The sequence below is a fragment of the Protopterus annectens genome, chromosome 5.part0 (assembly GCF_019279795.1).
Source record: "Protopterus annectens isolate FY-2018-M chromosome 5.part0, PAN1.0, whole genome shotgun sequence".
Taxonomy (NCBI): Eukaryota; Metazoa; Chordata; order Ceratodontiformes; family Protopteridae; genus Protopterus; species Protopterus annectens.
In genome coordinates, this window is record NC_056735.1 from 623,545,507 (window position 1) to 623,565,616 (window position 20,110).

Sequence of the window (20,110 nt, forward strand, 5' to 3'; positions counted from 1 at the left end):
TTCCATCGACATGGTGATGAAAAGTATGGTTTGTGAAAACACGGCAAGGTGACAGACTTTTAAATGAGTCAGGTACGTCTCTAACATTTCAAGAGCTATCTACATCTCTATAGGACCTCTATGACAACTGTGCAGTAACATTGTAAAAAAAAAACTAAAAAAGATCTTGCACACAAACAATAACCACACATTAAATATCCAACTTCCTCACCTATGTTACTATGCAAAAGTAAGTTACTAAATAAAAGTGTAGACTATTTTATCTCACAAAAAGTGCAAGAATACAAAGTAAAGCAAGCAAAAACCTAAATAACAATAACACACATAACACAACATAAAGCTAACACCATTGTATAATAGCAATAACCTACGGCTGGGTGTAGGTAATGCTGGATTTGCCCACAGTTGGCTTTGTTTAGTCACTCAGCCTTCGCCCTCGTGACCAAACCACACCAACCGTGGATAAATCCAGCATTACCCACAACCAGCCATGGGTTAATGCTGTAATATACAAGGCCAGAGTGGACTTCAGAACAAACTCCACAGTCATGCCCGTAGTAGTCAATGAATCAAAACTGAATCACTTAGCTAAACTGTTTTTCCCCAAGCTACTGCAATAGCGAAAATATGTTTCCCATTCTGTGGGTGTGCCCAGACAATCAAAATGTTCATGTTGATAGGAAAAAATCAGCATGAAGAGAGGTTTTTTCTTATGTTAACATATTGGGCTGAAGGTCTCTAAAGTCACTCTGCCCAGGTGGCTTTCAGAAAATACAGCGAGATGTTACCTGCTGTATCTACAACATATTCATCTAGGGGCAGTGTCCATATTATGCATATTTAAAAAGTCCTCTTTGGATGGTATTTATGTGGCTGCAAAATAGGCTACTCTGAGTACTCCAAAAACTCATAACTTGTATGTGTTCTCAGGGTTTATGTCTTCCTTCATAATCACATTCATTCGATCTGTACCTTGATAACTTGGGACTCTGTCCTTAACGTTTAAAGAAGGTGGAAAAGATCATGGTAGTCACAAAAGTTGTGAATTAGAGATGCATCTTGATAAAGTATTTCCATATTCTTCAACATACTAACCCCCCTTCCACTAACCTCTAGCAGGCAGTGTATACATGAAGCACTTTTATTGTGCAAATTGTATGTATATGTTTGTTTCACATCTCGCTTTCCCTTCAACTGGTACATTGTAGATCTGGAGAATAAATGACGAGTTCAGTTCCTCATGGGTTTAGGGGTAAGAGTGGAAGCCTAGGAAAGTATTGAGCTGATTCAGACCTCTGGTCTAATTTCTGGAGGCCTACAGAAGGTGGGCACTTCATATAGGTCTATCACAGTGGTCAGAGCGTAACTTTCTAGAACTGCACAAAACTTAAGGTATGTATATAGGACTGGCTTCATAAAGGTACCAAAAAGTGTACACTTAGTGTAAACTTTTTGAGTGAATAGACAGCACAAGTATTGTGGTAGAGCTGTTCTTGAATGCAGAAAGTCTACACTTTGTGGCAACCTTTATGAATACCTCTGATAGTCTAGCAAGTTTATTCAGGAGATTCAATAGCTCAAAATCTGAAGAGAATGCCATGAACCGTAGACAGAGCCGTGGCATACTTATCCCATACATAAGTTAACATTAATTAGTAGATTAATTTAACAAGTCAGAATTAATTACTTGTATACTTGTTACCTGTCCCCCATGCCTGCCGAGATCCAGCTGCTGCCGCTAACACCTATTGGTTCTCTGTCATAAGGGTGAGAGCCATTCACGACACAGGCATCGGCCGTGCAGTTTTCTGGAGTATTTTGTTTTTCTGGTCTAATTCCTCCACTGGTGGCTGATGATAGGACCTGCTATGCCTTCCCCTGTAGGTGTGTACATTCCTGTAAATATGTCTTGAAGAGTTTTGCCAAGCATACCTTGGTAGAGCAAAATACCACATTCCTAGCCAGCAGAGCTTCATGCCATGAACATCTTATTCTGTGGCTATCAACATTACAGTAGGCCAGATCACTTCCCTTCCCACAGGATTGTCAAGCCAGTGGTGGTCCCTCACTCCCATCATCCTCTTCCTGACTCCTCCAATGCCCAAGCCACTGACTGATCTTGTGTCACAGCGAGCAGCAGTCAGAGCTTCATTCCCCCATGCATTGAAGACGGCTGGCCAGTAATATGCTACTGAAAAAAATATATTTAAAAATGCCTAACAAATGTTGTTATAGTATCTAACTCAAGGTGTGATTTTTTTTTTTTTTTTTTCTCTTCATAGGTTCAGAAAAAGAAAGAAGACCCTCTGCCACCAGCTTCTAGTCAAACAATTCCAAAATTTTATTTTCCAAGAGGATGCCCAAAAGGAAATATTAACATTGAAGATGTTATTAAAAGGATAGAACAGACCTTTTCTCAATTTCACAATGAAAGGGCCACACTAGAAGACATGGCAAAAGTAGCAAAGGTAATGCTAATTTAAAATTGTGGTACACAACTGTGATTACAAAAAAAATGAGTAAGGAAATGCACTGTGGGCACTAAAAAGGATTTCAGCAATATATTTAAACAGACTTTTTCTGAATATTACTTGAATGCTGCAGCACTGTAGAAATTCATAATTGTCAATTTTTGGGATACTGTTTTGTTTTTGTTTTTTTAATGAAGAAAATTGAGTTTGGGGCCTGCATTTTTCGGGTTTATGAAGGTGTTAGTCACCGAGTATGTATAGAAGCAGAAGTGAACAATTTTCTTATCTTTATTTCACTTGAATTACCATTAGTTGTAAAAATAATATTTTCTTTTTTGTCGTGTAACTTTTCATTTTGAGTTTATGCTTCTCATTCAGTCCACTCTATGCTACTGTTGGGCTTCGTTTCACAGGTGAGTTTAAATTCCATACAAATTAAAAAAAAAAAAAAAAAAAAGACTGACATGGAATTTTAGACCAATGTTCATATTATAGGTAGTAATAAACCGTGATATTGTTGCATCATTGGGAGAGGAGACCTCCAGTTACCTCATTTAAAATGAGTGTGTCTGTCACTCAGCAAAAGGATTAACTGAATGAACCAGAAAAGATGACTGGGGGGTCCACAGATGATGACTTCTAGTTTGTATGTTTGGCCACTAAAGTAATAGTAGCAGGATTTTGATGTCCATCTTTGCCAAATGTCTTGGAATTGGAGTCCCTATTAAAGTAAGAGCTTAATTTAAATGAATATACCTTCACATATGGTTTTTGAACTAATTGCAAGTGCTTTGAGTAAGAACTGTTGTATGTGGGAAAGATGCCTAAAGCTGATGTCTTGCACCAACTGCACAGTTTTCAAGCGCCCATAAACATCTTATGTTCAAAGGGGTAGAGAAAATGCTTATGTATGTGCTTCCCACTGTGTAAATGCCAGCTAGTGAATTATGTTAAAATAGTATTAAAATAGAATGGAGCTGCCATATAGCAACACCCTTGTCCTGTACTACTTCCGGGTTCCATGAAGGTTGAAGCTTGTGTAATGTTTGTTTAACCATTAATCTGTGATCCTCATAAAGAGCTTTTTAGATACATGAAAACGGTTTAGAAGTTATCCTTTTCTTTATTACCAGGAAAGTCAGATTAATATTTCAGTCTGGATTGGTAATTATGATTTTTCTGGTCATCTCCATACACTGGAGCAACTGGACTGGTCACTTTGGCACCTCACTGCATACCAGCTACACTCCTCACAAACTTCCGACTTCACCCGTCCCCTAACCCAACCCAACAAATATGTTTGCTGATAGGGTCGATAGATTTTGTTTTTTTTTACCTCCCCTGTGGTTAATGTGGTTATTGAGTTAGTGGATGGTAGTGTTGGGTGTAGATAACTGGGAGAGGGCAAGGCCTGTTTCAAAAAATGTCAGCAGTGTGGGCATAAGATTCCCCTCAGATACCCACAGCATATGCATGGTTTACCTTTGGTGGGACATGTGGGTAGCAGCTGCTTTGTATGTAAAACTTTTAGCTTCCACACCCTCCTCAATAGAAGAAATAAGCTCATTTTGAAGGGGTTGCTTCAGTCTGAACTGGTGAGAAGAGAGAGTACTCTGGATATTGGATCGAGACAGATCTTCCAAGTCTACCAGGTCAGTGAGGAACAAGAAGCAATGTAGGACTGAGGAAATGGATCTCCTTATCCTTTAAAAGATTATCCCTCCTAAAATGCAAAGGCTCTTCACTTTTCCTCCTCAATCAGGGACTTCCTGTACCATCACACCAGTTCTGTCTTCTCCTCCTCCATGGTAAGAGTCATCTGGTACCTCCAAATGAGCTCCATGGAAAAGAGGAGGTAGTTTTTCTTCTGAAAAGAATTATCGAGGTTCTTAACTTCTAGACCTGCAACCGTCTCCTCCTTGTGGTCCCACATGTCCCCTAGGATCCTGACTTCCTTAAACTGAGAACATATGATGCTTGCCTTTGGGGAGGCCTAGCTACAATACAGTGTCATTTTGACCCCCTCAGTTTCTCAGGCAGTTTGCGAAGTCCAGACCATTTTCTCTGTTGTTCCTCCTCTGGCCTCATTTTTGGCCCCAGGAGTGATGAAATCTGCTCTAGTGCCTGTACCTATTCCAAAGATGTTGGCTGATGTAGTTTCTCTAGGTGTCAGTGGATTCCTGGGAGCTCTTCTTGTCGATGGGGACCACCATGGCCAAGGGATGTTGCTTTGAGCTTCTGATGCTTATGCCAACCCCAGAGTTTCAGGTGCTGTTGTCTGTGTCCGTGCACTTGGCCTTTGGCAGTGAAATTGTATGTAGTTACTTTGGTCCCGTAGCCTTTGGCACCAATAATTGATGTTGGTGCTTACCCCACTCAGTGCCAGATGTTCTGGCCCTGAAAACTTCAGTAGATCCAGCAACATAGAAGAGAACCGAAGTAGGCTCTTTCCAAAGACTTGTACAGGCTATATTGATTCTGCCCCTAGATATTGCTAAGGCTGAATACTTAAACCATTCATGTATGCTTCCACTGGGTAGCCAGGATACAAGTGGAGTCATCTAGACTTCTCAGAGTCTCCTTCTCCAGATACAGATATAAATGAAGGTGGGAAGTTTCACCCAGGTTCCCTCAGGAAGATGCCACATTAGGCAAACTCTTGGAGATGATGCAGTAGAGGGGATCATGGCCCGTAGACCCCACCACCCTGGAAGAGATCTTTCAGGAAGCCTGCACTTCTCTCCTCCCGTGGCTTGACAAGCAAGTGGATATGGTGTGCTGCAAAACCTGGAAAGAGCCAAACAGTGCTGTGCCTATACTCTGCAAACCCAGTAAAGTGTTGTGGACCCCCAAGATGGCCAACATTGTAGAAAAGGAGCACTTGTGCATTCTGTACTGGTATCTACTGCTCCTAAGAAGGAGATTCCAGAGGATGCCAACTATATCCGTCCTCCAAATTGAAAGTCAGGGAAGATGGATGGACTAGAGAAGTGTGAGTATGCATCCATTATCTTCTTGGTTAGGGCTTTGAAGTATATGGCACACATGTTTAAATTTCAGTAGGATTTGCCTGTGGGTGACCTGAAGACACAACTGAAAACCCAATTGTCAACAGTAAATTTGATCTCTTTGCTGACCATGCATTTGAGCCACAATGCTATGGATGGTGCAGCTACAGTGGCAGGCTGTGACTTAGCAATGAGATGACAAACCTGGCTGCACTTTACAGATTTTGGGGGCCACTTTAAGGTAGTGTTTGTCACCATACTCTCTGATAATACCTCTTTGTTTGGACAGAAGATGGAGAAGCTGCTGTAGAGTGAGAAAAAGGGCAAAATGCTTACAGTTATAAAGGTAAAGTTTTCAACCCCATAAAGATCCTTACAAAGAAATCAAAAAGGTAACCAAAAACTTATGGTTCCATAATTACCATCAGTCTCCAAACAGACAGTAGTTTGGCAGGGGATCTTGTGACAGAGGTAAATTCCAGTCTAGCTGCCTCCATGGGGCAGAGATGGTCTTGAACCATCATGGCTTTCGGTGATCCTTTCAAGGATCATGCCCATAAGAGTCCTGAAAGGTTGCCTGACTGCTCCATTCTAGAGGCAGTCAGGGAATGCATCTCCTTATATTTACAAGCTTTGTTGGCTATTACATTTTGGCAAGTGGATAAGGTAAATTGCATCCAGATGCTACTCTGTTCCCTTTTTGGAAATACTCAGAAGCATGATCGTACATGCCCCAACAGTTTCACCATGTCCAGTGAAGACAGCACTAAAAGAAGTCAACACACTTCTCGTAAGAGAGCCATACAAGAGCTCCCACCAGACCAGAGAAGGTCTGGATTCTACTCCATATTCTTTTTATTGCCCAAGAAGACAGACGTCAGACCTGTTATTGACCTAAATCAATTAAATCAGTTTGTAAAGGAGGAGACATTTTGGATGGTCATGGGGCAGTTCATACTGTCATGCCTGCAAGCTGGAGATTGGAGGTGCTGTCTAGGTCTCTAAGATGCATATGTACGTACATACATAGATATGAAAATGTAGAAAGTATCGAAGTAATTTCTGTGCTTCCAGTACTAATCAGTTTTGAGTCTTACCCTTTGGATTCACCACATCCCCCCACGTGTTTACCAAATGCACGTCTCCCATCACAGCTCACATGCGATTATTCAAAGTACAACTTTTTGTGTATCTTGACTGGCTCATAGCAGCCCCCATTATGGAGATGCTCCTGATGGCAAGACAGTATTTGCTCAGAATGTGTCTGTCTTTGGGGATCAGTTTCATTGTGGCTGAATTCCAACTGAACCCCTCACAATCCCTGGAATTCATTGGCTGCTAGTTGGATGCAGTCATCCAGAAAGAATATTACCACCAGATAGGATTGCCACCATTATCGGCGAAGTCTCAAATCTATAATGAAACTGGCATTCTACAGCATCTGCAATCTTCAATGTGTTTGGTCTCATGACTGCATCTGTCCAGATAGCCCATTTTCTGAGTTGAACATGAGAATTCTAAAGAGGAGTCTAAGAACTTTTTATAATCAAACACTACAATCCATGACGCATACAGTCAAGCTTGCATGGGCCTGCATCAAGATTGTTATGGCAGGCAGACCAACAGAACCGGTCCGTAGGGGCAGCCTTTATTTGCCCTTCCCCTACTTATATGTTAACTATTGAGTCATCCATTCTGGAGTGGGGTGGGGCATTATCGACACAGGATGATCCAAACAATGTGGACAACTCTAGAAGCCAATTTGCCCATCAGTTTGCTGGAGATGAGCAGTTCTGCTAGCAGTGCAGGCACTTCTGCACTTGTGGGTACAATTTCCATATGCACAGTCAATGTGGCAGTTGTGTGATACATAAATGAGCAAGGCTAAACATGCTGTTAAACCCCCCTTTGCAGAGAAACCATTTGGGTTTGGTAATGGGCCATTGCATCATATCACTTTCTCATAGCAACACATGTTCCAGGTTGCATCCACTGTGAGTGGTGACAGACAAGCACTGGTCTCAACATGAAAGGCAGTGTCCAGCATATGTTGTAGTTAGAGAAGACTCTGTTGTGATCACTTTGCTTTATAATCCAACAATCTGGTGGTGTTAATTTTACCCTTGACATATGGGTTTGGTTCTGATATCGGAACTGACTTTGCCATTAGTACAGCTCGCGCCAGCCAAAAACTCTCAAGCTTCACCTCTACCCAGAATCCCTCTGTCTCTCAGTTACTTCAGATTTTGCTTGCCACTTTCCGAAACAGTCCCATCTAGCTACTACTCTCAAGCGTAAGTGGGTTTAGGTAAATTTTTTGTCCTATTTGTACAGTTTCTGCTTTTTTTCCCCTTTAATCTTTCCTTTTACACTGTGTATTCCTCAAGTGTCATCGTTGATGCATTTTCCCTGTACAATTTTGTGCATTTCCCACCATCATTGTTGATAGTTCCCTCCCTCTCACTTTCGTAGTTTTTTCCCCATCTCTGTACACGCTTGAGTACTTCTACGTCTGTCATTGCTAATAGTCCCTTCCCCCTTTCTTTCCTTTAAATATATGACAGGATGGTTTATAAGTAATGCTTACAACTACAGTTATTTCAGTGGTGTCTGATGTAAACTGTTTGCAACTAAAGTGATATAATTTTGTATGTTTTTCATTTATATAAGTGTAAGATTGCCTTTGTCACGTGTACATTTAATAAAGATGTTTGGAAAAAAATATTCTTTCTGCTGTCACTTTTTTTCCTGTGTAGTGTAATATTTTTTCAGTAGCATGGCTGAGAAGGGTAAGAGCCCCTCTGGGTTAAAAAAAAAAAATGCCAGAAGTGTGTGTGTAAATTTCCCTCGTCAGATTTTCAGTCTTTGTGTTTGTCTTGGCCTCCACCATTTACAGGAAGACTGCAGCATTTGTCAAACCTTTGGCCACCAAGCTGTTCTGGAAAAGTGTAATAAATTTATTTTAAATGGACTACTTCCTTCAGCTTTTGGTGAAGCCTTATCTTCTGTAGATAAAGCAAAGACAGACATTTCATCTCCTTCATCCTTGTCTTCTCTGGAAAAAAATCACGAAAAGAAGTCTCTCAGTTCTGACCTTTCAGTCTGTTCTGAAAGCTAAATAATTGAAGACCTCATGTTTCCACAGAACCGCAGGCCTCTGCTACTGGCACTCCAGTGCTGACAGCCATTCTGGCACCAGTTGTCATTTTGAGCTCTTTGACATCAGATGCCTCAGTACAGGAAATTACTAATGTCTCACTTTAAGACCATATTACCTAGAACCACATACTCACTTTCTATTGATCTTTTTGTTGAGGAGCTCCCTAAAGTTTTCTTTGCAGAGGCCAAAGCCCCTTTCTACATTGTCCTTCCACTCCACCAAAAGTCTTTCAGAACATGATGTGGAGAGGCTAGAGAATAAAATTTTATGGGCCGGAGGGATTTCAAGCCCCCCTTTGGTTCTGACCCCCTTGGGTCTTGGTACTGAAACTTCCTTTATACCACTAACAACTCCTCCTCTAACCTTCTTTGAGGTCTTAGAGTCCTCCGTTCCAGTTCTCCAGTTCTCCCGGTGTCAACTGTACTGGCACCAGAGTTGTACACTTCAGATCTGATAGTTATCCTGAGCTCTTCGGTTATTTCTGAGCTGAAGACATCCCAGCACCATAGCTAGCCTGCTGGTTCCTGTGGGCAGGTCTTTCGTCTAGGTTTTTTGGAGCTGTCCCTGCTCTTCTGACTGAACTTTGCCTCAAGTTAGTTTGGCTCTGGCTTTGATCTTGAGGGTCTGTTCTTTGGAGTGGGGAGTGACCCAGGTTCCGAGGCAGTCTTCCTCTGTTCTGGGCTCCCTTCCCTCTTCAGGGGGGGCTGGCTTTCGAAGCTATGCAGAAGGCCCTTTCTCTTGCAGAGACTCTGTCCACACCTTCTCCCTCAGCACAGGTACCCCCTTTAGTTATTTCTCCTGCCTCTCCACTGGGGCAGCAGGTGCTGAAGCCTCAGGTGTCACAGGCTCAGGTCCTATCACCTTCTGATACCTCTCCAGATAATCCCCCTGAGGAGGTCCCTCAGAAAAAGAAGTGCAAGAGGAAGCACTTGGATTTTTCCTGGGAATCGGTGACCAAGGACACAGATTTTGATGATGGGGAAGGGTCCCCATGGTCACCTGCTGCAGATGTCTCAATTGGAGACATCCTGGAAATTTTAAAACAGCGGAGTGGCTGGAAGTTCTAAAACCCTTCCTCTGAGGAATCTGTTTACGTACAGACTTTCGGCACTCACCCCGTCTACCTCTTGGATGAAACCACCCACTGATGAACTCAATCAGTTGATTTTGCAGCAGGCGTGGAGGGCTCCAGACTCCATAGAGCCCATCCCCAAAAGACCTGATAAGATAATTTCCACTCCCGAAGATAAAAAGTCTTGGGCCAAGGAGTTAGCTGTTGATGCTATGGTCATAGTGGCTGGCACTGTAAAGGAACTTGCTGAGGAGCGTTCCTGTGTCCGTCCACCCAACAGGGAGTCTCTGGCTGTAGACAGATTTGGGAAGTGGGTCTACTCTTCATCGACCTTCGCAATGAGGCCCTTGAATTTTTTGGTACATTTCATCAGACTCCAACAGAATCTGATTAAGGAGTTGTCAGACACCCTGGTGGGAGCTGTATCTGAGGGAGTCTTAGAGAAAGTGGCTTCGAACTTAGCCACCCTGGGGTCTGTGTCCAATTCATCCATGAGGCTGATCACTCATACAGCCAAAGGAATGTCTAGAGCAATAGGTACAGGCGTACCATAAGGAGACATGCCTGCATGCTACTATGTGATTTTGTGGAAGCATTCAAGTTTTCTTTCATCAGTGCTACTTTTGACAAAACATCCTTGTGTGCCCGAAAGTAAAAGACACTTTACCCAGGTGTGAGAAGGATGGTAAGACCCTTTCTGCTGTGGGCATACATTTCTCCACCCCCAAAGGTCCTTTTCTAGAAACTAGAGGCAGCGGTGGAAAAATGTTCAAGAAATCCCAAGAGCCTTTCCAAGACATAGGTGGAGGGACTTCCCCCCAGGGGCAGAGGGTGGAACCAAAATGGAAGATGCCATCTTTGTGGCACTTGTGGTCCACAGAACCAAGGCTTCAGAGATTCCTTTCCAAGGAAGCCCTTTCAGCATTCCTGAAGTGAGGCCCGATTGTCTTTCTCTGGAGGCAGTCAGGGGACACTTATCCTTGCACCTAAATGCCTGACTAAGCATAAACAGATTCCTGGGTGCAACAGATCGTATCCAGAGGCTGCATCATACCCTTTTCTCACCCTCCCCTATACTCAAGAAAATCCCTGATGTTCCACCCAATCAGAGGGACTTGGCAGTGTAAGAAATTCAAAAACTGCTGGACAAAAGAATCCTTTAATAAGTCCCACCACACCAGAGAGGATCCGGAACCTACTCAAGATTCTTTTTAGTGCCAAAAAAGACAGGGGACTGGAGACCAGTTTTAGATCTCAGTGTGCTGAACAAATCTGTTTGGCAAAAAAAGTTCTTGATGGTCATGGCCCAGTCGTCTTTCTGCAGAAAGGGAAGACTAGACTGTGTGCGCTCAGTAGATCTTCAGGATGTGTATTGCCATATAAAGATGGACAAATGCTCCAGAAAGTTCCTCCACTTCTAGCTGGGAGCCAGTTATTTCCATTTCAGAGTACTGTCCTTTGGTCTCACCACAGCCCCCAGGTGTTCACCAAGGGCATGGCAGTAGTAGCAGCTCCCTTGAAACTGCAAGGATTCAAAGTGTTTCCGTACTTGGACTACTGGCTCATAACCTCTTTGAACAAGCATCAATGAATGGCAGCCAGAGATTACACCATCAACATCTGCACCCACCTGGGGATTACGGTAAATCTAGAAAAGTTACAATTAACCCCAACACAAAATTTACATAAGGGCGGTTCTGAATACTCAAACAATAGTAACATAAATTCCTCCAGAAAGACATCAGAGAATAGTGGTACAAGTTCAAAAGGTAATCCACAGAAGGAGGGCTCCAGCTTTACTAGTCTTGCAAGCTCTAAAGTTGATGACCGCTTCTATAACTCTAGTACCGTTAGCCAGGTTACATATGAGAATTCTGCAATGGCTACTAGCTTCCCAGTGGTCTATTCTTCACCATCTGCTGTCAGATCAAGTCCTGATCACCAGTTGTTGCAAAATGGATCATCTTTCGTGGATACATTCTGAACAAGGTCTCCATGGTAGTCCCTTTGTTCTTCCGGAGCCCATGGCCATAGTGACTACAGATACTGCCCAGATGGGGTGGGGGGGCATTATCTGGGCAAGATGGTCCAAGGCACTTGGCCCCATTAGAGACCAGTTTGCACATTAGTGTCCTGGAGATAAGAGCAGTGCTTCTTGCGTTGCAGGCCTCGGGGGACTATTGCAATTCAGACAGACTGTCAGTGGTTTGGTACAGCAATAAGCAGAGAGGAACGAAGTCTTATCCCCTTTGTTGAGAAGCCCTCAGAGTGCAGCAGTAGGCGATCTCTTCCATCTGCTTTCTAATAGCTGTACACATTCCGGGGAGTTCCAGTGTGATTGCAGACAAGCTGAACAGATGCATCCTTTAGCATCATATGTGGTCTGTCAATCTAGAAGTGGCAAAGTTGATATTCCATCGTTAGGGTCAACCTTGCTGTGATCTGTTTGCCTTCCCCCTGAACAACAAGTGCAGCAATTACTTCACCCTCATTCTCCCTCTGGGGAAATCACCCAGAGACTCTCTCCTCTACAGTTGATCTCCTGTATGCCTTTCCACCAATACTTCTTAATTCCAAAATTTTTGCAGAAAGCACTCAGGTTGAAAAGCACAGTAGTCCTCATTGCTCCCTTTTGGCCTTGACAGATTTGGTTCTCCTTTCTTTGGCCTTGTGTGATTCGACAATTGGATTCTGGAACCAGTAACCAGATCTTCAGTCCACGGAGGGTCATGTTCACCCAGACATTTTGAACCACAAGCTGACTGTGTGGTTCCTCCAATTACATTAGTTGCCAGGCATCCTAATATTTCTTCTCCAGTACGGAGAAAGCTATCTTTAAGTAAGTGGAAGAGATTTACCATTTAGGCCTGTGAAAAGCAAGTTGATCATTTCTCTGCTTCAGTAGAGCATGTTTTAGATTTTTTAGCCTCTTTGAAGGTGGAAGGAGAAGCTCCAGCACTGAACAGACTACAGTTGGCAATTTCTAACTTTCACGACAGTTTAGAAGAATGTTTTTAGCCTCTCATAGGCTTTGTAAATTGTTCCTAAGAGGCACACTTTTATTAATACCCCCATTCAAAGATCCCTCTCCTTGGGACCTGGACTTAGTACTACAAGCAGTAATACATTCCCCCTTTGAACCCTCTGTAGAATGTGATCTAAGGTTTTTATCTTGGATGACAGTTTTTGGTAGCCATTACTTCTACCAGGAGGATTTCAGTGATCCAGGCCTTCTCATCAGAACCGCCTTATTTGATTTTCCATAAGGATAGAGTTTCCTTACGAACAAACCCCTCCTCTCTACCCCAGGTCGTGTCAGAGGCTAACATTAATCAGATTAATTTACCAGAACCATTCAAGGTGTCCTTCATTAGTGCGCCTTTTGATGGATCAACCTTATTTGGGCCCACTATTTGAGAGACACTATACCACAGTGAGAAAGATGGGAAGACCCTGTCTGCCATCGAGATCCATTTTTCTACTCCACAATAGTTCTTCTCCAGGAACCAGCATGGGAGTAAAAAGATGCGGTTCAAGAAATCTCAGGGTCCTTTTCAGGTTTCTCAGGGAGACGTTTCCGCCAGAGGCAGAGAGCGAAGTAATCAGAATGGTAGATGCCTCCCAAGTGGATGAGGGGGTCCACAGAACCAAGGGTCTCAAGAGTCCTTCTCTGATAGATCCTTCCAGTGCTCCTGAATGGCTGCCTGACTGCCTTCCATTGGAGGCTGTCTGGGGATGCTTTTCTTTGCACCCTGAAGCCTGGGAAGCCATCACAAATGATCGATGGGTGCTAAGGATCATATCCAAAGGATACTCCATCCTCTTTTTAGAGATACTAAGACAAAAGTCTGTCCTCCCCGATGTACCACCCAGTCAGGAGGGTGCAGTCAAAGAAATTGTAAAATTGCTGTGAAGAGTCATCCAGAAGGTCCCTCCCGTTCAAGTGGGGCCGGGTGTTTACTCGAGGTTCTTTTTGATACCCAAAAAGACAGGGGACCTGAGGCCAATTCTGGATCTGACATCTCTAAACAAATCTGTAAAGAACAACGAAGTTCAGAATGGTTACAGCTCAGTCCATCCTACCTCTTCTGAGAATGAATGACTGGATGTGCTCAGTAGACCTGAAGGACGCGTACTACCACATCAAGATAGACAGGCGCTACAGAAGGTTTCTTAATTTCAGGTTGAGAGAGTCATATCACTCCAGTTTGGTCTCATCACAGCCCCCAGAGTATTCACCAAATGCTTGGCTGTGGTTGCAGCTCATCTCGAGCTCCAGGGATTCTAGATATTTCCCTATCTGGACAACTGACTGTAGACCGCTCCAACCAGGCATCATCTTATTCAGGTCAAGTATTACCTTTTACAGCTGGCTCCACACTTTGGCATAACTCTCAATTTGGAGAAATCCCAGTTGGAACCAGTTCAAGTGATACATTTGATAGGGGCACGACTGACTCCACAGTTTCCCAGGCTTCTCTAACAGTGGATCGAGTATCAAGCCTATGCCTTAATGTCATACAAATTCTAGCCACACCAAACCCTCCAGCGAGTTTGGTTCTATGGCAGCCACTATACCTCTTGCCCCCAGGTCATCTTCACATGAGAATCTGGCAATGGATGTTAGTGAGCGGTTCAGTGGTCCTTGTACAGAAATCCTCTAAGTCTTCCCATTAGACTTTACCAAGTATGCAAAGAATCTCTGCTGTGGTGGCTTCACTCTGCAGATGTTACGCAAGGATGACCCTTCATTTTTCCTTCTCAAAACACCACTTTGACCACGGATGCCTCCCAGAGGGGGTGGGGGAGCACTGTTTGGGTTGGATGGTTCAAGGCATGTGCACGCCCCAAGAGACCAACTTTTGCATATCTATGTCAGAGAGATGAGAACAGTTCTTTTGCCGTTGCAAAAGCTACACAGCATTCTTTCCTCTAGGGACTATTGCAATACATACGGTCAATTGTCAGTGGTCTGGTACATCAACAAACAGGGAGGAACCAGGTCTTACCCCCTGTCAAGAAGCCATGAGTGTGTGGCAATGGGCGATCTCTACCAGCTGTTTTCTCATGGCAGTGCACATTCCAGGAGAGTACAACATCCTGGCAGACAGGTTCAGCTGAGTCCTACTGATGCCTCACGAGTGGTCTCTGAATCAATCCACGGTAAACATGATCACCCAGAAATGGGGTCAACCCTGCTGTGACCTTTTTACCTCCCCTCTCAACAACAAATGCAGCAGGTACTTTGCCTTATTCCCTCCTCAGAGACTGTCACCAAGGGATGCTGTAGTCCATGCTAGGCCTTCCGGTCTACTCTGTGCATTTCCCCCATTGCCCCTAATTCCCAGGTTTTTGCAGAAGGCATACAGGTTGAAGAAAGTTGTCTTCATTGTCCCCTTCTGGCCTCGAAACGTCTGATTCACCTATCTTTGGTGTCCTCTGATTTGCCCTCCGGTGACACTGGATCCAGCTCCGGATCTTTTATCTTAGTCCTTGGGGCACCCTCACTCGGACCTTCAAGGCCTGAAACTAACTGCATGGTTTCTCCAGTTCCAGTGATGGCCAGGCATCCCAGACTTTCGTCCCCTGTCCAGAAGATCTTGATTTTTGCCCATAAACCCTGCACCAGGAAGATTTATAAGAGTAAGTGGAATTTCCTGTTCCCCATCCAGTTGTCCAAGTTGCACTTGAATTACGTTGGGGAGGAACTTTTGCTTCACATTGATGTGAAGTCTATTCCAGAGAAGGGATGGTCTCTGGGATACATACTTATCTCTCCAGCAGGTCCTATGTAAATCACAGGCAAGGTTTAAGTCTTTAGAATGGGTAATTCTGGTGCTGTTTGTTTTGCAGATATGCAGGAGGTACAGGGAAAAGGCTTTGAGGTGGTCTGCAGAGGGCATGTTATTTATGCCCTATATTCTTTTAGTCAGAAATTTGTGGATGTTCCAGTTGTTGGAAGTGCCTGGTTAAGTACATATGAAAGGGGGTATTATACTCTATGATAGGTCTTATGAATGCGGAGTACAGCGGAACAATGGCTTCCTTGGATCTAGATGCCATACCTTTGTTTAAAAGTTGAACAGTGTAGAATGATTTCCTCAGTACTGTAAACACTTGATGGTCAAATGCTAGATTGCTGTCTGTGTCCCCAAGTCCCTGACTACTGGGTCAACACTTATGGGTGTGTTGTCAGTATGACTTGTATCTATTCTTAACCAATGATGTAATGTGGTCCTATCTCGCCTACATTAGTTACTGACTGGCTTGGAGCCGAGAATCGGCTCTGACTCGGCTGCTATAACTAGCACAAAGTCTCTAATTGGCTTGGCTAAGCCTGTATCCCAGGATGCACCTCACCCAAACCCCCAGATCTCGTTTGCCGCTCGTTGAGTGAAGCCGTGGTCTCGAGTTTGGCTGCAGCTAAGTACCTTATTGAACTTTTACTTAGTTTTCTGTGGAATATTTTCCAACAAAAACTATTTTAATAGCTACGTTTTGTGTCTGGGTGTTTTTTGTGACCTTTTTGATAATTGCAGTTGTGGTATACTTGTGTTTGGCGGGCTAGGCCCGTTTAAGTTAGAGGGCCTTAGCCCTGTTTGGTGTCTATCTTGGTTTCTTTTAGGGGCGTTTGAGTTAGTCCCTCCTCCTCCCTTCGTGTTGGTGTTGTTTTTTTTTTTTTTCTGTCGCTTTAAGAATGTCAGGCAAAGATTAGAAGGAACATAGGCCTTCTGGGTTCAAAAAGTGTGCCAAATGTTTGTATAAGATGTCTTTAACTGATGGCCATGCCATCTGTGTATACTGTTTGGGCGCTATACACTTGCAAGAGTCCTGCAGTGTGTCATTCGTTTAGTTTCAGGGTCTTGCAAGAGAGAAAAAATAAGTTGATTCTCAAGGGCCTGTTAAAACCTGCCTTGGAAGAAACTTTGGCTTCTTCTTTCCCTAGCGGGAAATCTAAAACAAAAAAGAGATCTCCGGCTCTGTCCAGTTCATCAGAACCATCGGAGAAAAGATCTAAGACTGTTTCACCTTCCTCTGCTCCATTGGTCTCAGAGCTGCAGGAGATGCTGTCGGTACCGAAGACTGCTTCCTCGGTTCCACTGCCTTTGGAGCCGAAGGAGGTTTCTGTTGTGTTGGAGCCGGCCTTGGCTCCAATTGTCTTGGAACCGATTTGGAGCCATTCTCCTAGCTTCGCATTGGATCCTTTAGAGAAGACTTCTCGACCCCCTTCTGTGTCCTCCAAGTCCTCCAGGTTGTCTGATTCGGATAGGGTGGTGCAGAGGCTCCTCCAGTCACCATTGTTAACGAAATTATTCTCGGCTCCAGCCCAGTCAGCTCCGGAGCCTGTCCTTGTGTCAGTTTCGATAATTCCTCCTCCGACCACCTCTGTGTCATCGGAGCCAGTGTGTTCTGAGTCGAGTGAGGTCCTTGGGTCGGCTCCGAAACCCCCTTTGAGTTTTTCGGCTCCGACCTCAGCTCCAACCCTTTCGGTCCCATCTGATGGTTTCAGCACTCTGGTTTCGTCGGTCGGACCTGAGGGGGATACATCTGGGCTCCAAACTTCGGCTCCGAGTCTCCCTCTTGGTGTTTCAGCCGGGGGAACCCCTGTTCCGATCGTGGTCTCTGAGACGGGTCGCTCCTCGGATTCAGGTGGACCCAACTTCGAGGCCATGAGGAGCGCACTGGCCAGGTCTTCGGTGACATCACTCGAGTCAACCACTCCTTTCCCGGACACTGCAACTAGAGCCTGTGATGCCTCCCTATATACAGGCAGCGGGGCTCGAAGGCCTGAGGATACCCCCATGCGTGGTCCCCTGCTTTCTGAGTGCCCTTCAGAGTCCTTGCCTGAAGAGTCTCCCAGAAAGAAGCTGTGTAAGAGGAAGCACATATACTCCCCAGATGAGTCCGTCACCTCAGACACCGACCTCGATGATGCAGACGGGTCCCCAAAGTCTTCCTCTGATGTCTCATTCTCCGACATCCTGGAGATCTTGAGACAAAGAGGCGACTGGCCCTCCAAAACCCCCTCTGAGGAGGAAGTTGGTCTTCCTCAAGGCCTTCGGAGCCCGACCTTCCGCCTCTTGGGTGTCTCCCCCCTTTGATGAACTGTTGGACCTTATTTGTCGAAGGGTGTGGGAACACCCTGATTCCGTGGAACCGGTTCCCAGCCGCCCCAACATGTTTTTGTCTGCGACTCCTGGGAAAGAATTTTTGACTAAAGGAGTTCCTGTAGATGCCATGGTGGTGGCGTCTGCCACTCAGCAAGAAGTTGCACAGCCTTCTGCTTCCGTTCATCCTCCTAACAAGGAGTCTAGGAGTATGGATCGGTATGGAAAGTGTACCCTGTTCTCAGCGACCTTTACTTTGCGGTCGCTGAATTATCTGTGTCATTTTACGAGGCTCCAAAGAGATCTCCTCAAGGAGTTGGGAGATGCTCTGTCGGGTAACTTGCCTGAGGCAGTGAAACAGGCTGTCAACACCCAGCCGTCTACCCTGTCTTCTGTTGTTAACTCGTCCATGAGGCTCATATCCTATGCAGCCGAGGTGGCGGGTAGGGCAGCTAGCTCAGGTGTAGCCCTCAGGAGGCAAGCCTGGATGTGCCTGTGTCACTTCGCGGAGGCCTTCAAGTCTTCCTTCACGGACGCTCCCTTTGATGGGTCCTCCCTCTTTGGACCTAAAGTGAAAGACACACTCACCAGATGTGAGCAAGAGGGTAAGACATTGTCTGCTGTTGGGGCCTGTTTTTCGCTTCCCTCTAGACCTTATCCCAAGGCGCAGAGCGGAGGAAAGATGTGGTTCAGGAAGTCTCAGAAGTCTTATCCTGACCATCATGGTGACCCCCCCCCCAGAGGCAGAGGAGGGGGGAATTCCTCTGGAAGACGTCGCCCTAGGGATGGGGGAGGCCCCTGCAACTCAGGAGACCACAAGTCCTTTTGTGGTTCCTCCTACCAACGTTCCTGAGGGACTGCCCGATTGTGCCTCTCTGGAGCCAGTCGGGGGTCATTTCTCAAAGCATCTGCAAGCCTGGGAAAACATCACTCAGGATCGTTGGGTGCTTCGAATTATTGTCTGAGGTTACACCATTCCCTTTATCTCGCCCCCTCCGCCACCCAAGAGAGTCCCAGACGTTCCACTCAGTCAAAGGGACCAAGCAGCATTAGAAGTCTCAAAGCTGCTAGAAAAAGGAGTCATCCAACCAGTCCCCTCAGACCAGATCAGATCAGGAACTTACTCAAGGTTATTTTTGGTGCCCAAAAGAACAGGGGACATGAGGCCCATCCTGGATCTCAGCCGTTTAAACCACTTCGTCAGGAAGTCCAAGTTCCGAATGGTCACTCTTCAAACCATTTTTTCCTTGTTGGAAAAAGGAGTATGGTTGTGCACCATTGATCTCAAGGACGCCTATTATCACATCAAGATAAACAAGGCCTCCAGGAATCACTTACGCTTGCGGCTGGGAGCCAGTCATTTCCAATTTCGAGCCCTGCCCTTTGGTCTCACCGCAGCCCCCAGGGTGTTTACCAAATATCTGGCAGTGGTGACTGCTCACCTGAGACGTCTAGGATTCCAGGTGTTTCCTTACCTAGACGACTGGCTTCTCACTGCCCCCACCAGGCATCTACTTGTTAGAGCCACGGAGGCCACCATCAACTTGGGTCATCTCCTAGGGATTACTTTCAACTGGGAAAAATCTGTCTTGCTGCCATCACAACGTGTTGCATTTATCGGCGCAGAGCTATATTCCTTAGAAATGAGGGCTTTCCTTCCTACAGAAAGAATAAAAGTGCTACAGGCTCAAGTTTTGGCCTTATTACCTCTGAAAAAAGTCCAAGCCAGACTAGTTCTTCAGTTACTAGGTTCCATGGTGGCCACCATCTTACTAGTACCCCTGGCCAGGCTACATACGCGGACACTACAGTGGCTTCTTTCGGTCCAGTGGTCCTTTCAAGAGCTCCCTCTGTCTCATCCGATTCTTATAACGGAACAATGCCGACAGGATCTGTGTTGGTGGCTTCATTCACCCAATCTGAACAAAGGGAGATCCCTGAATCCTCCGCCCCCTACTGCCACAGTGACCACGGACGCCTCCCAGATGGGGCGGGGGGGGCATTATCTGGGCAGAACGGTCCAAGGTACGTGGCAGGAACATGAGGTACACTTGCATATAAATGTTCTGGAGATGAGAGCGGTGCTATTAGCGTTGCAAGCACTTCACAGCTCTCTTCCCAAGGGCACTATCTCAATTCTTTCTGACAACATGTCAGTCATGTGGTACCTGAACAAACAGGAGGGAACCAAGTCCTATCCCCTTTGCAGAGAGGCCATGAGAGTGTGGAATTGGGCGGTGTCTTCCCAACTTTTTCTAGTGGCAACGCACATTCCAGGGAAGTCCAATGTG

General features: G+C 45.1%; 1 protein-coding gene across 2 annotated transcripts in view; it reads left to right on the plus strand.

Moving 5' to 3' along the window:
* Window positions 1–20,110, plus strand: part of PPP2R3B (protein phosphatase 2 regulatory subunit B''beta) — a 1,731,184-nt gene that overhangs the window by 749,940 nt on the left and 961,134 nt on the right. For both annotated transcript variants that reach the window (XM_044072461.1, XM_044072462.1), the window contains exon 2: window positions 2,283–2,468. In XM_044072461.1, the coding sequence (XP_043928396.1) occupies window positions 2,283–2,468 (186 nt within the window). The remainder of the gene's footprint in view (window positions 1–2,282; window positions 2,469–20,110) is intronic.